Raw genomic sequence first — 16,495 nt, 5'->3', positions numbered from 1 at the left:
ATGCATTCCAGGAACCAGACTACAGTTCAACTTTTGTGTAATGGTTTGGCTCAGTCTCATTGCTTGTCACACCGGCTCTTTTTTCTCACCCAAACCTGTCTGTCATGCAGTGCAGGAGGGGGCTAATTGTTGACTACCCTGCATCCATAAAGGCCAGCTGCAAATTGTCCTACCATGTCAGTGTGTAGTGTTACATGTGTGCAATTATGAACTATATCAATATGATCTCAAACCAGTTTACATAAAAGTCACATAAACTCTTCCATATATGCAGCTCATTATCATATGCTGCCTGTTTGGCAAACCTACTAAGAATAAGCTCATGCATAATCGAGACCCAGCTCCCAACTGCTGGGCATGCCTAGTTCACAATACTTCACGCCATCACAGCTGGCACTATTGGCACTCTTGCTGGCAGTCTTTACAGACTGAAGAAAGATTAATTGGCCACACACATTGATTCACACAACCATACAATTTGTTTCACACGAAGAGTAGCTCAGGCACAATAGCTAGCAATGTGGATTCATCCATCCACATGGCCACTAAGCATTAAGAGAAACAGAGAAGAGTGTTGTCTCCAAGGTTTCTAGAAACTGTACCCTATTCACTAAAACAAAATTAATAACTTTCCAGGCCTTATTTATATTCTAATTGAAAGAAAAAGATGGATATTTCCTCCTCCCCACTGTCACTAGTAAGCATTTTCTTTATCTAAGTGACAATTTGAATGATGTGAGTTGCAAAGAATTTTTTTTATTTTACCTCTTCTGGTAAAAGGCATCAGAACTACACCACTGGTCCAAATAATCTTGACATTCTTTTTCCTTTTGTTTGGACAAAAGGACAGCTCTGAATCTACTTTTCTTGTTGATAATAATTTATGTTTTTAGAATGCATCGGAAGATTTTTGTTTTCCATCATAAATACTAGTGACTTTGTTTATTCTGAATTAAGAGCACTGGATCATCCTGTCCAATACTGTCTACTCTGCAAATGCCTACGCTGTCTTAATTCTGCTACTTAAAATCCCTTATCTACAAAGTATGTGCATGAACTTATACAGCATGTGTTCTCTCACTAAGATACAATCTGACCCTTTCTATATTCCACATTTGAAGGATATTAAAAAGACATATATCTCATTTGCTAAAGCACATTTATAAACAACATTGGCATCTTTTAACTTCTATAAATGGGTTAACTTCTATAAATGAGTGAGTTCTTAAAAATTAGTGCACTTTCAGTTGATGACTGAAGGGTTCTGTGTTTTATATCTCATGACTGAAGAAAGCAAGAAATGTTGAGTGTTTATAAATCAACCTGATAATGCTTATTTATTTCACTGGATTGTCTTCCTTTTTAGTTTTCTGTGATATTGCAATTGCATTCAGTGTGTTTGTAGAAAAACAGAAATTTCATTAATTCCCACTTGGAATGAAGTATACCAGATGGTACAGTTAAAAGAACTTTCATAATTTACAAGGGGTCATTTACTAAAGCTCATTTATTAATGTACTCCAAGGATATATCTTCTGTTGTTATTGCTCAGACTTTTCAATAAATGATAATAAAAGCTTCAATAAAATTGTCAGCTCAAAATAGGAGTTAAACTCACATTAGGGTTTGAAATATCAATGGAAAACTTGTTTTATAGATACAGTAATATATTCTCAAATGAGAAAGTGATACAGAATCAATATCAGCAATTTTCTCTTCACACTAGATTGTTTGAAATGCTTTACAAATTGATAACATTTCCTTTTTAAGGCAATTTATTCCTCAATTCTTATGGTGTGATTTAAACATGTAAATTGAGTTCTTAAATGCAAATATGTTGATCTACATAACATCTTGCAGTATCTCAGCCAGCCAGATTTTTCAAGTTTCCTCACTTATATCTCCATCTTGTCAACATTTTGCCTTTCCTGCCCACTTGCTTACTTGCTGTAAGGTGTGTGTGTGTGTGTGTGTGTGTTTAATGCATAGATGTATGGATGAATGAATGAATCCCTTCCTGACTACCAACCCCTTGGAGGAAGCGGAGCTCATGAACAGTCCCTCCCATCATTTATTTGGTATTTTGCCTGTACTCTAATCTATTTCACAAGCTTCAGCAAATCTGCTCTTAAGCACTTCTAGTTAGTTTCTCACCATCTACAGTAAACACCCCAGCATGATTTTTTTTAATGCTTTGTGTAAATAGTAAGACACTTCCTCTGGTAGTATCCCACAAATAAAACTGAAAGCTGGATTAAGCTCATAGTCCTTTGATGTAGGTATTTGTCTTCTCTCAGTTTATAGTCCAATATTTACAGCAACTATTCTGATATGGATAGCAACTATTTGATCAAATATATCATCCATATCATAGTAAAATGACATTTATCCCATCACAAAATATGCTTAACTAATTTCAGCTATACCGTGATAACTGTCCACCCAGAGAAAAAAAAATCTAGTGCTGTTTCTGGGATCCTAGAACATTGCTCCATGGGTGTTTGAACTAAGAAAGAAAAATGTCCAAGCAACGTAGCTCATACCATCAGCATCTAAAGAGTTCCCAGTGTCTTGCAGGAATTCTGGCATCTGTACTTTCTTTCAACTTAGATCCATACCACTCCCACCTTACTGTTTTTTTTTTTTTTTTTTTTTTTGCAAACTGTTAAAAACCTGGTTGTTTTCCCAGGCTTTGGGTCAGGATGGTGGTCAAGCCGCTTTGGACTTTTTTGATTTTTTTTTTGTGTTATAAGGTCAGTTTTCCAGTTGTTTGTATTCCCTTTTCTTTTATATATGCTGTTTTCTTTTTAACTCTTTTTAAAGGGTAAGCCACACCGATTTGTTGTGGAGGCGGGTGAACTTGAAAATGAAATATCACATTACATTAAATAAAATTGTTGTGCTAGTCTCACTCATATTCAATTCCAACTCCATGGCAACATATCACAAAAAGCAGTTCCCATGGAGGTGACAGACACTTACATCTTGATTGGACATATCCCAGTAAGGTCTCTCTCCATATGACATCACTTCCCACATTACAATTCCATAGCTCCAGACATCACTAGCTGATGTAAATTTACGATAGGCAATTGCTTCTGGTGCAGTCCATCTGATAGGAATCTTTCCACCCTGCAAATAAATCAACAGAGGCATTTATATAACTGCAAATACTTTAGGTTTGTTTGTTCATTTATATAGGTTTATATGTTGTTCCAGTTATATTCGGTATGCATCATTATTTATATAAAGGAACAAGATATTAATGAAAAGATGACAGAGTAATCCCCCTCCCCCCCACGGCCCCCCTCCCCCAAAAAGACAACTAGACTATCATCTTTCTGTAAGCAAAATAAATTTCGCAGCAAATAGATTTATGCTTGAAAAGAATCAACTTCTTCATCAGAAAGAAAAGAAATAGGTTTCTTGTCTTTGTGGTTACTGCAAATGGTTTTGAAAGTATGCAGATAAGTACGTCAGCTAGGAAGATATAACAAACATTTCAGCGGTTGGGGTGGATTTTCAGTATTCTCTTCAGTAAAGGGAAGCCGAGGACCTTCTGCTGGGTTTTTAATTGTGATCAGTCCTAGCTGATATAATAGAGTTCATGATTTCTGCATATTATACAATTCTGTTTTTATACCCAGCTCTCTCTTTTATTTACTTTTTAATGCAAACAACTCATATATCTTATCAGATATTACTGAGAGGAAGGAAAAATCACCCAGGTGGGGTTTTTTTTAGTCACAGGGATGCAAAATCGGGAAATGGTCTGGTGCATTATATTGCAATGCAGTTTGGGCTTTTTTTTTGGGGGGGGGAGGATATTATATTGCATTGTGTATGTGTGTATATCTGTGTGTCTTTGTGTACACATACAAAATTGTATTGATTTCTTTGCTTATAGATACATTACATAGTTAATTCACAAAATATGGTTTTACAAGATTAGCATTTCATTCTTATTATTTAGATGGCTGCTAGCAAGAGCTCTGCTACTGTAATCTTTCTTGTCCGCTGTTCCTGCCAGCCTTGTTTTACATGCACTCGACTGAGAGACACATTTATCAAACAACTCGATGGCCTGTCCACAGTCAACAAATCAATTCAGGAATACCATTTTCAAATGCTTAAGAACATGTATACTATTCTAAAAGTGAATAAAACATGTTGCTTTTGCAATTCTAATGCATGCCTTCTTATCATCAAATGTGGTGAGAGTAATGGCTGAAAACAGTACCATTCTTATTATTTGATTTAGCTTCTCTAGAATAAACCTGATCATAAATAATTATTTTATTTGCTTAAAAGAAAGACATTAGGATCACTGTTTTTCTTTTTCTTTTAACTCCATCTGGTACAGTGTCAATAGGACACCTGAAATGATTTTTGTGAATAGCATGTTAAGTTTCATTAAAACAACTATTATCAAAACCAAAACCAATTTTATCTAACTTGTTTATAAATCTTGGGGTGATTTTTGTAATGCCTTATGATACTTGCTCCTTAGATACGGAACTGTTATAGTCAAGACATGGAAAAAAACTGGAATAATGGCCCAAGGCCAATTAAGCAAACAGTCTGTATTACAATTGACAAAGAAACAAATAGCTCAGGTCACTATCTAATTTTAATCACAAACTCAAGGATTAAGCTGTATGTTCAAATGATGTGGGAAGCAGAATACAATGGCATTTCCTATGCCTGCCACATAAGCAGATTAGTAGAAACACCATAAGAAATGAGGGTGGAGATCCAGTGAGGTCCTGGCTTAGCTTCTGTCCCAAGAAAACTGGTGGAAAACAGGATTAAATTAGAATTACTGGATTTAAAGAAACTGGAAAAGATGCCATGTTTTCTGGAAAGAGAAATTCTGCCTTAATATTACTTGCAATTTAAGACCATATGAACATAAGAAGAGCCTTACTGGATCAGGTCAAGGGCATATCTAGTCCAGTAATCTGTCAAGCACACCAGACAGATGCATGGGGCATGAAGGGGATAGTTCTCTTCAGCTGTTGCCCCTTAACAATTGTTTTTTTTAAGCTTACTACCTTGGATTCCAGAAGTAGTCTACAGCAGTCAAGACAAGGAGCCATCAACTCTTCTGTCCTCTAAGAATTTGCTGAGTCCCTTTTATAATAATCAGAGTAGGTGACCATTTGAACTGATGTTACAAATTTAACTATTTGTTGCACTGGCCCTGAATTTCCCCACATTTTCCTTTAGTGAGCAATTAATGTGAGAGAAGGAGAAAAACTGTTCTCGGTCTGTATTTCCAAGCCATGTATGATTTTATAAATTTATAAAATTTATAAATGATTTTATAAATCATACTCTCTTGTCACCGTCCCTCAACCATAATCTTCTTTCAAAGGCAAAACAGTCCTCACAATGCTGTTGTCCAGAACATTTTTGAAGCATACAGAGTATGCCATGGGATGCTGATACATAATGACTGCTATAATTACTATAACCAGTCACCATACCACTTCCTCCAGCTTATCTTTGTCTGTCTGTCTGTCTCTTTTCTTTTTTGGTAGATGGGCAGATGTCTAAACAAAGCATTGGACCAAAGCAACCAATCCCTTTTGTTTTCAAAACATGTTCATAGGGTCTTTGTGGGTCTAGAGTCATCCTTTAAAGTAAGTATGATGCTCTGCTTTACTGAATTTGTCATGATATTCCTTTTTGTTAGCTTCCTGGGAACATCCACGTAGCTACGGTTGAAAGCAAGACATCAGACTGTCACGTGTTGCTTTTTTGCCTGATACACTTAAAATACACATTCTTATGCTTGCGATATGTCTCCATGTACATGGCATTTTATTTTTAGTGTCACCTGCACCATCTCCTGGAATTCAATGACTGGTGATTAGGACACAGCCTTGCACTTTAGTGTTGGCAGCTGCTACAACAAAATATTGAGGAAGACACAAGCACATGTGCTGATTTCTTGCACTCATGGTATTTGATACCTTTGGATGGTAACGAAGTTATAATTTTTTTTTTTTTCATTTACTATGGTAATGAAAAAGTATTTTTTATCCTACAAGCCATATGGTTATCTTGGCTTATATCAGTGGCATTTTTTTTCAAGAACTATAACAATTTGAAATTCATTGTGGTTACTCAACTGTGGAACGTTGCCAAACTGTCCTGAATGGTGATATCAAAACAAGACAATGCACTGTGATGCAAATTATATATATATATATTTTGCTGTTCCATTGGAAGGGAAAACACTTTACTATATTTGCATCGCTGAATTGAAAGGAAAGCTTTTCAATGGTTTCCTCCTGACCTTCTGTTTGAACACAGCTCTCTAGAAATCTGTCTTGGCTCAAAACCTCACTGCCCTTGTTAGTGGGAAATTACAGGGCTGGACAGCATTAAAATACGCAGAAGGCAGATTGCAATTCTCTCTCCCCTCCCCAGCCTTTTTAATGAACTGCATGTTCATTATAGGGGAAGTCTGAGAATTAAACAGCACAAACTAGATTTTCCTAACAATCTCTGTACTTGGGAAAACAGATGGAGAATTGCTGGCATTTAAAAGCAAAACATCTAACAAAAATTATACTTCTTCACGATAAACCTCGTACCACCTTTTATCCTAATGTGCATAAACTTCAAGGATGTTTATGATCACCAGGATACTGCTGTATAAGCTGTGATATTTGCCTCATTAGACTTTTTATGCAGTCAACAAAAACTCATGAAGCCAATAAAGTCATTGTTGTTCTACTAGTTGTAAACATACTCATGTTCATGGAAATGTCACTGATCTCGATCGATAGGCAAACAGTACATACAAATAAAAGTTCATTTATTTCTTTGCTTATTTACTTACTATGGTTTGTATGCTGCTCAGCTCCAAATGGCTCTGAGCAGCTTATATCAAGCAACACAACAACAGCAACAACAATAAATCATTAAAATAGAATAATAATAATAAAAATAGTATCAACCACTTCTTAATCATAATAAACATAATAATTAAAACTATATAAACTACCAAAACCTCTCAATAGGGGCAGGTCAATCTTCATTGTCTCCCAATGCTTTCCTGAATAGCTGTATCTTCTTCAAGACTATTTTAGTACCCAACAAGGGGAGGCAGTCAGGTCTATATAGTTTATGCATAATTAAAACAAAAACAAAAATGACAAAAATCTTACACTGGTACACTGGTAAATCTTACGCTGTCGGTGGAAACTCAAAAACCTACTCAAAGTGGAAATGGGAATTTCTCATTGCTGCGTTTCTAAATGGAATTGGGAGACATATATTATAGATAGATTGATAGACAGACAGACAGACAGACAGATTTTGCCTTACCCTAGTAGTATAGGCTGCTTCAGGATCATCTTCTAGAACACGGGACATACCAAAATCAGAAACTTTACAGACCAAGTTGCTGTTAACTAGTATGTTTCGAGCAGCTAGATCCCGATGAACATAGCTCATGTCAGACAAATACTTCATTCCAGAACCAATGCCTCGAAGCATTCCTACCAACTGGATTACGGTAAATCTGCCATCATTCTTCTGAAAGGAAGGAATAAAGGAAGATAAATACAAAAATATTTCTCATTAATTATAACTTCTCTTTCCAACTTTTTGGATTCTCCCTGAACCCAGCATAAGGATTATATTTCACATGTGAATACAGACAGATCCTTATGACTGGACTGACCAAGTAAATTCAAACAGGGAGTAGATGAGGAATTGGTTCTCTCTGATCCCTTCCCAAAGCTACTTATACGGAAACATAAAAATACCATAGAAAACATGCTCACATTGTTGCTGACTCACCTAAAAAGTGAGGCAATAAGGGAGAACCAATTCCTAAAAATCCAACAACTCAAACAACCTCTACTGGTGGGAAAAGTAACATACTCTACATTGAGGACTATATTCCCCTTTGGGACCAGGACCTCCTGTTGCTCATTTCTCCGAGGGGCGATGTATCTTTTAAAAACTGTCATACTACATTACTTTCTTTCTTGCCACTGAGCCCTATAATTAACTAGCAAAATATAATCCTGTGCTGTTTGCGCTAGCTTCCTGGGATATGTAGAATGTTCCCATTTTAATTAACCAACAACAACATGAGACTTTTAATAAGCATTTTAATCAAACCTGCTTCTGATTAAACATGGATTATTTAGAGCTTACTATTTTATGGTTCAAATACCCCTCTCTGCAATAGGAGTAGGGAAAAATGCACCAGTAAGCATCTCCAAACACAATTCTATTTCATCTTCAAACCCCAATGGATAAACAAAGATATTAAAATATTTCCTTCTTTAGGTTTTATTACATGGCAAATACCTACCCTGAGAAAGGCATCCAAAGAACCATTCTCCATGTACTCAGTTATAATCATGACAGGCTTGCCTAGATGTTGGAGAAAGAAAACACGGGTCATAGATACAGACAATCAGATCAATGGATAGGGCTTTTTTTTTTTTTTCCTGTTTACTATTTCTAAAAGTATGGAGCAACTTCCTTAGACAGAGTGAGCCAGAAAACAATAATGTAAAACTGAAGTGTTTGTGAGCTTCAGCCAGAAGATTAGCACTTTAGCTAACTCACTGACAAGGTCTTTAACTACAGTACACATCATAATCTCCAGAGAGTATAAGAATCCATAATTGCTCACTAAAGAGAAATGGAGATGCAGTAATAGACCAAATAGGCCTATTTGCACTTGGAGTAATGTAAAGATAATTGCATCATTTGCTAGACAATTTGTATGTCTGTAGGCATTTGGTTGAGAAAAATCAAAGTTATGGTTTGAAAGATACAGCCTGTCAGCGGTAAGCCAAGATCCAGGTGTGGCATCAACAGTAATTTTCTTTCTCTTTGCTTAATTCTTATGGTTTATTTTTTAATGTAAAATCTTGCTTTATCCATTTGTTCTATCCTGAAGAAGCATGGGCAAATTAGTCAACAAACTCTACTCCAGAAAAAGTCAAATTTAATACAAAGTAAAAAATAACCTTGGGCTGTCCATAAGTAACACTATGCTAATCATTACATTCTGAATCCATTATTATGCAGTGTCATCCATTAGTATATTTATTTATAGGTTAACCATCTATGTGCACATTATTTTGTTCTTAAAGTGCCTTTTAAGTATATTTTTTGTATAAAAAACTTTTTAGAACCATTCTTTGAAGTTCCATTTGCATACACCTAATGTTTATAGAAGGTCCATGATTCTTGCAGACTGAGACTTTAAAATAGTTAAATGCATTGACTGGTGAGGCACACAAGTAACTTTTCCTTTTTGAGGCTAAATGTGATTTTTAACGTGCTATGAAGAGATCAAGAAAAGGGATATAATTCAGTGCTATGCTGGATGCATGGATGCATGGATGCATGGATGCATGGATGCATGGATGCATGGAAGGAAGGAAGGAAGGAAGGAAGGAAGGAAGGAAGGAAGGAAGGAAGGAAGGAAGGAAGGAAGGAAGGAAGGAAGGAAGGAAGACCACCAGTAGGATCTCCTGAAACATTTGTCTAAGAAAATTGGATGCCTGGAAAATGTTTTCACAGTGAAAAACTGCTATAATTGTTTCTAGATTAGCATATAATTCACCCAGTATGTTGCCTCAGCATGTTGCAATTCTAGTAGGGACCTTTTTTAGAAATATTTTTTATTAGAAAACAATATGCTACAGAACATTAATAAGCTGAAGATTTTTTTTTATTATTTTCATTTTTAGTGAGGGACACCTGGCTTAATGCCAATTTCTCTGGCACATAAACATTCACAACTCCCTCACCACTTCAACTGGTGCCAAAGTATTACATCCCCGGATCTTGTTCAACATTTGTTCATAAAAAGCAGTCTTTATATCAATTAGAAATCAGGCATCTATAGCCCTTAACTATCTTATTTGCATGAACAAAGACTTTTTTTCACCCCATGTGCAAAAATCAAGGACAGCCACATTAGTGTGAATTTAGACATTCTGGCTAGGAATTCAATTATTTAAAGACAAAGGCTAAGCAAAATCATTTGTCTTTATGTGTGAACATTCATCTCCCCATATTCATCACTGAAAATGGAATCTACTTACAGTAGTTCCAATGATACCCATGACATTTACTCTTTGCAATTTGACTAAAGTCACTTGACAAATACATTTAAATGAATTTTAATTAACCTTCTTCAATTAAAAGACACTTTATCAACTTCAAGAAATAATACACACTTTTCATATGATTATATTAATGCTTGGCTCCATTAGTCATTATACCTAAACAGAGGATAGCTAATACAAGAATAAGAAGGCTAGAGTCATGGATGACATTAAAACATTGTCTTATTCTGTTGATCTTTTATTTCTGCTTCAGCATATGATAAAACCTGCATGGAAATGGATGATCTAAAGGACTCCAATGCTAGGTGGAGTTTAATTTCAACTCTGAGCAGTAAATAACTTTCTAAGGCAAAATATGATATAGATTACAGAGGTTGACAACCCTTTGGAGATGGGGACACATTCTGAATTTTGAGAGCAAGCAGAAGGCATGCTCAGAACACAGCTTTCATAGGAGATTTGTATATTCACAAAATAGTTGCCACAGTGGTCATAGTTAATCACAAAACACTCATTTTTCAAGAAAGCAAACATCTCAGTGAAACCTTTGTGAGCCTTCCTTCCTTTCTAACAATTTTCAAAAATGTGAAACAAAGAACATAGTAGGCATCAAAGGTGAGACAAGGAACATAGTAGGTATCAAGGGAGATATTTGAGAGCACATTTGTGCCTGATAATATTTTGTATCCGATATGTTAAACATGGTGATGATCTATTTAATGTAGATAACCATATAGTATGTTAAAAATATCCTTGTAGAATATCATCATGAAATATAATTTACCCATAGAATAGAGAAACGGAGTAATGGAGTCTGATATTCAGGCTTTTGGTGAATAGGGAACAGGGAAAGCCATGAGTTGCAGTAGGCATAGCCAAGATTTCTGTACTGTTTTGTTTTATGGGGGGAAAGGGGGAAGAAATATGTCAAACCCAATACAAATGTTGTTTGTTTATTTCTATCATAAACCAGGGAAACTGCACTTTAGTTTATTTCCAAAATGCTACTAAAATTCAGAAGCATGCTTCTTGGAGTCAACTCCTAATCTAAGATAAGCAGTTTGACATCATATAACCAATTTAAACATTTCAACTTACCACTAATTGTGGCTCTATACTATCTTATTACTTCTCCTCCTATCTCCCTGCATTTCATTCACACAAACTTCAAAGCCATTCCAACAATCTGTATTACATTATAATGTCAGGACTCATAAATGTACCATATATCCACCAACTCTCAATAATTCTACAAAGAAAATTGATATGGTCCCTGTTTACCAAAAGCTGGATGGATATGCTTATAAAGGCTTACACTCTAGGAAATCAGGCATCAAAACTCACTTGTTTTGGCCTACTACCTTCGGTTGGGAATTTTAAATCATTTTAATGCAGTGACAAGTACATTATGCAAATACTATCTAGTCATTTATAACTGTTACAGCTGTAACAGCTTGGAGGTTAAAAGCCTCAGTGGGGTTTCAGTATAAAGATTCCCATTGATTGTCTGGTTATTAAGGTGATATGAAAATCACTATAGCAAACATGCTGTGGACCAAACAGAAATGTGTTTTTTAAAGAAAAAAATACCTGTAAAATCATTTAAATTGTTTATATCTTAATTGAAAATATTTGGAACCTAGGAAGAGCTGGTTTGTTACAAACACCAGGAGTTTGCTACAAAGAAATTCAAGAGCTTATTTTAAAATGCTGAAACTGTCTTGAAATGTAAGCAACATATCGCTGTATATTTTTAAACACATTTGAAATGCATGAAGTAGCCAGGCTTTTTAAAGAAGAATCAGCAGGATGTAAGTTAAACACAGGATTTCAAAAACAAGTGGTATCCACATATCTTCAAAAACTTACTTACATATCTCACTTAGAAAGCATATTAATAATTACAGCCTTAGAATCAGAAAGTAAAAAGAGGTCATTTAGGTCAGGTTCTTGCTGCTAAAGGTTCAATTGAAAGAAACTTTCTAAAATTATAATTTTGGGGGTTGTCCAACATTCAGCCTGGTAAGAATTTGAGATTTTTGAAAACTTTCCCTTCGCCATTATGGCTAATAGAATTACATTTAATTGCTGATGATATCTTTCTCCCTATAAAAATTATACTTCAAAGGAAGAATAGAAGGTGATTCCACTGGATGACTAGGGAATCGTGGGTTAAATTCAGGGTTCCTTTAGTGACAACAAATATGATTCTTCTTGAAGTTACAGGCATATTTTTAACTGTTTTCCTTCCACTGACAATATGTCATGCCACAACCAATCTATTTCTGGTTAATCACCTGACTCTCAGGATTGGCTTTTGAGGGGATACATTATTTGTACTTCTCTAGTTCCAAGTCATTCTGCTGAAATATATTTAATTCAGTTATGGCCTCCACAACAATAGTTTTATTTAATTTTTAGCAAGGCAAGCTTCATAGGTGCATTTCAGTTCTGGGCAGAAAATTAAGATGGTTAGTTTGTATTTCATTCTTACTGAAACTAGAGTTCATTGGTATACTGAATACTGACTTGAAAGCAGGGAGAAGAAGGGGGAATATATATGTGACCAAGTGTTTTCTAATATGGAAGCAACTGCATCAAAGAAATAAGTAAGCAAACGCATACAAAATATGTCTCATATTAAGGGCAAAGATGATCTTGTTTTGAAAGGCTTCCTGTTTTCACAGCTAAAATCTTTAAGATTTTCAACACTGCAAGTTCACTGTGCTTCAACTTTTATGAGAGAGAGAGAGAGAGAGATTATTGTTTTCTTTCCTCCCCCAAAACCTAATCAAAGTTATCTTAATTTTAAAAGATCACCTTAAAAAATTTCTACCTCTATAACAATGGAAAACTTTTAAATGTTTCACAATTTCTAAAAACAAATTATCCTTCCACCATTTTCTTCCTGTTCTTTTAAATGCTGTGGTATCATGTTCCTTGTTAAATTATGCATAAGTTGTTTCGAGATAGGGTATTGGCTGCAATGATAAAACCATTTATAGCTGACAACAAGATTAATTCCTAGTCCTGCACTGATTTCCTACTATTAGCAGTCAGTGGATCTATTCCATCTGTCATTTTACAGTAAGAAGTTGGGGAGGGGGCGGCCTCTTCTGAACTTATTTTATTTCATAGCAACTTTCAGCTTGTCCCGCTTAAAGTCACAGCCTCATACATATTAGTGACAGATCATGGCCAACGTACATTTAGTGACTACTCCTTCCAAGTGGATGATGTTGGGGTGATCAAACTGTCCCATTATGCTGGCCTCACTCAAAAAGTCCCTTCTTTGTTTGTCTGTATAGCCAGCTTTCAGAGTTTTGATAGCGACGCAGATCTCCCTCTTTCCTGGAACCTTGAGACGGCCACTGCAAACTTCACCAAATTCACCTGGAAAGAAAGAAGCATAATCAAAAGGAATCTGCTGACATACATATTGCTTTAATGCAATAAAAATCTGTCTAAATTTGTTCCATTAAGCACTGAGAAGCTTTTGTCTGAAATCAGGGTTACACAAACTGCAGTGTCAAGGTTACATGCAATCCCAAAGTCCCTTTGTAACTTTCAACTGTGCAATTGCTGTAAATTTCATTTAGCATCATTTAAAAACATGGAACACCACCAAAAATCTGGAAAATTCAAAATCCACTTGCATTTGTGACACAGACTCATACATTTTACATCACTGTTCTGTTTACTGCATTCCTTTTCTCCTCCCCACCATCCCAAAAATAAAATAAGTGCAATCTGTGGGCACTCTAAGATTGCCCACCTTATCTCAACTGAGGATAATATATGCCTACTTCTCTTGGATTTATGCTCTTTTTTTAAAAAAAATGCTTATTTATTTAAAAAAATACCGTAGAATGTAACTTGTATAAACAGAAGTACCATAGAATTATTCCAATCAACTAAATTCATTTGTTAATAAATTAAAAACTGACTCTCCCTAGAGAGATTGTAAAGTGTTTTATTCAAATGTATTTGAAAATTGCCTGAAGACCAATGATAGAAAGATGGAATCGAATTTTTAAATAAAAAACAATAAAACAACAATTCAATCCTAGTAAGCCTTCCATCATTATAAATTCACTGCTAACACAATAATGTCTTGAACTTACCGACACCTATGACTTTTTCAATCTTTATGCATGAAGCATCAATTTCTTTGGCAAATTCCCTCACAGCTTGGTTGGGATCCTCATAGGTAAAGGGATCTACATAGGTTCTGACACCTACAATGCAAATATGATTTGCTGAAAACCAAAGAACTATATACAAGAAAGATAGATCATAGATAGATAGATAGATAGATAGATAGATAGATAGATAGAGAGATAGAGAGATAGAGAGATAGAGAGATAGAGAGATAGAGATAGAGATAGAGATAGAGATAGAGATAGAGATAGAGATAGAGATAGAGATAGAGATAGAGATAGAGATAGAGATAGAGATAGAGATAGAGATGGATGGATGGATGGATAGATAGATAGATAGATAGATAGATAGATAGATAGATAGATAGATAGATAAGGATGGGACATTGCTGCATGTCCACAGAGGATGATAAGGAACTATATAAACAAAATAACATGCTCAAAAAGGTTCATCGCGAATGAATTACACTGATGTATGGAATATATTAAAGACAAATTCTATAACAAAGACCACTGAGTGGGGGGATAAGAAGAATGTGGGTTCTTGAGTTCCAACAGTAAGTTTGAGTTTTCTGTAAGTTACATCAGGAACAATACTGAGTATGCACATTCTTAATTTTTCTATTGATTCCTCTGCCTATGTGGAAGGGACTCCATTAGGGACTTAACAGAAGGAACAATTCCTATAAATTATACATCTTAGAAATCCCTTTATCTATTGACCATTTAAGAAACACATCCATACAAAGAAAAAATTTCAATAGCATGGAAAAGAGAAAATGTGAAGGGATGATTTTCTTGCTGTGTTCAAACACTATGCTAAATCATGTTTGCTTAACTATGTTTTGACTTAATCTTAAATTGCCTGAATTAACCCAACACATTAGGCCATAAACCATGGTATACAAATTTCTAATAGCTTGGGCCATGCAATATGTTAAGACAAACAAACCACATTACAGTTTAAGGATGCAATGTGTAATCCCAGATTATATATTCCAAGCCTCAGAATGTTTTCTCAAATGAAATAGTTTTCTTCTCCTTTTAAGAACCATCTGAATACTATGTAACAGTGTGCCACTTTTATAGGGAACTGTCTGCATTTACACTTTCCATAGTAGTATTTGCCAATTATGAAGTTACCCCTGGCAGAAAGACAAATACATATTTTGGGTGAAAGAAAGCTTCAAATAAAGAAAATTGAGTATTAGAACTTGCAAAGAAATTTATTTTTTTTAACTTCTTATATACTAAGATTATGAATGCACACAACATAAGAAAATAAAGCATCACTGCCTTTTACCTTGATTTAAATGTTTCTCTTCATCCGCTTCTTGCTTAGCTTTACTATATTTGCTCCTTCTGTAGGAAATGGGGAAAAAGATTACAAATTAAAAGAACTATCTGACTAGTAGTAAATGCAGAGATATTTCTGAATTCTTGGGTTATTTTACAGTATATTGCCATGTTGCTTCCATTGTACTAATTATTACTATCTACATCTATAGCTATATCAATGGATATTTGGGGGGAAAGTTTTGTACCAGTATTTTGCTCTAAAAGAAGTTATTTCTGTGATCAGATTCATTAGTTTTCATTTCTGTAAATCAAAGAATGTGGTGGGATATCACATCTGCAAGCTGCACTGGTTGCCAGCTGGCTTACAAATACCATTCAAGGTGCTGATTATCACATATAAAATCCTTTGTGGCATAGTGCCTAGTTACTTTAGGACTGCCTATCTCCAGTTTCTGCACATACAGTAAAATATGGCCCAGTGGATGCATTTCAGGTCCCCTCAATTAAACAATGTCATCTAGTGGGACCTCAGAAGTGTGCCTTTTCTGTTGCAATACCTGTCGTCTGGAATAGTATTCCCCCAGAGATCTGTATGGGTTCCATCCTGAAGTTCCAGAAGGCATTGGAAAACGGGTTATTCCCCCAGAACTTGAGGTAGGATGGTGGTGACCCCTGCAACATTTGGTTTTGCTTGGTATGTTTTCTTTTCTGGACACATATCTCTTTGTCCTTTTACTTTATTTTTCTGGCTTTAAACAATGTAAAGTATCCAGCGTCACTGGGAGTCTGGTGTTTTTTAAACTTGATGTAAATAAGTACAGGGAAAGGCTGGAATTCATTATTGTAACCATCAGATTTATAAATAGAATGGCTGGTCCTTGGCTGATATTTGGGCAGTGTTTCATTGGGAACTGCTAA

General features: G+C 35.3%; 1 protein-coding gene across 6 annotated transcripts in view; it reads right to left on the bottom strand.

Moving 5' to 3' along the window:
* EPHA4 (EPH receptor A4) overlaps positions 1-16,495 on the bottom strand; it is a 389,379-nt gene that overhangs the window by 15,926 nt on the left and 356,958 nt on the right. For all 6 annotated transcript variants that reach the window (XM_088132608.1, XM_088132609.1, XM_088132606.1 and 3 more), the window contains 6 exons: positions 15,582-15,640; positions 14,243-14,356; positions 13,326-13,511; positions 8,342-8,403; positions 7,342-7,551; positions 2,983-3,132 (listed from right to left, as the gene is read on the bottom strand). In XM_088132608.1, the coding sequence (XP_087988734.1) occupies positions 2,983-3,132; positions 7,342-7,551; positions 8,342-8,403; positions 13,326-13,511; positions 14,243-14,356; positions 15,582-15,640 (781 nt within the window). The remainder of the gene's footprint in view (positions 1-2,982; positions 3,133-7,341; positions 7,552-8,341; positions 8,404-13,325; positions 13,512-14,242; positions 14,357-15,581; positions 15,641-16,495) is intronic.

The sequence above is a fragment of the Python bivittatus genome, unplaced genomic scaffold (assembly GCF_059951505.1).
Source record: "Python bivittatus isolate LINGU-HERP-01145 unplaced genomic scaffold, Pbiv_v1 ctg000980_np1212, whole genome shotgun sequence".
NCBI classification, from domain to species: Eukaryota; Metazoa; Chordata; class Lepidosauria; order Squamata; family Pythonidae; genus Python; species Python bivittatus.
This window is presented reverse-complemented; position numbering and strand designations above follow the sequence as displayed.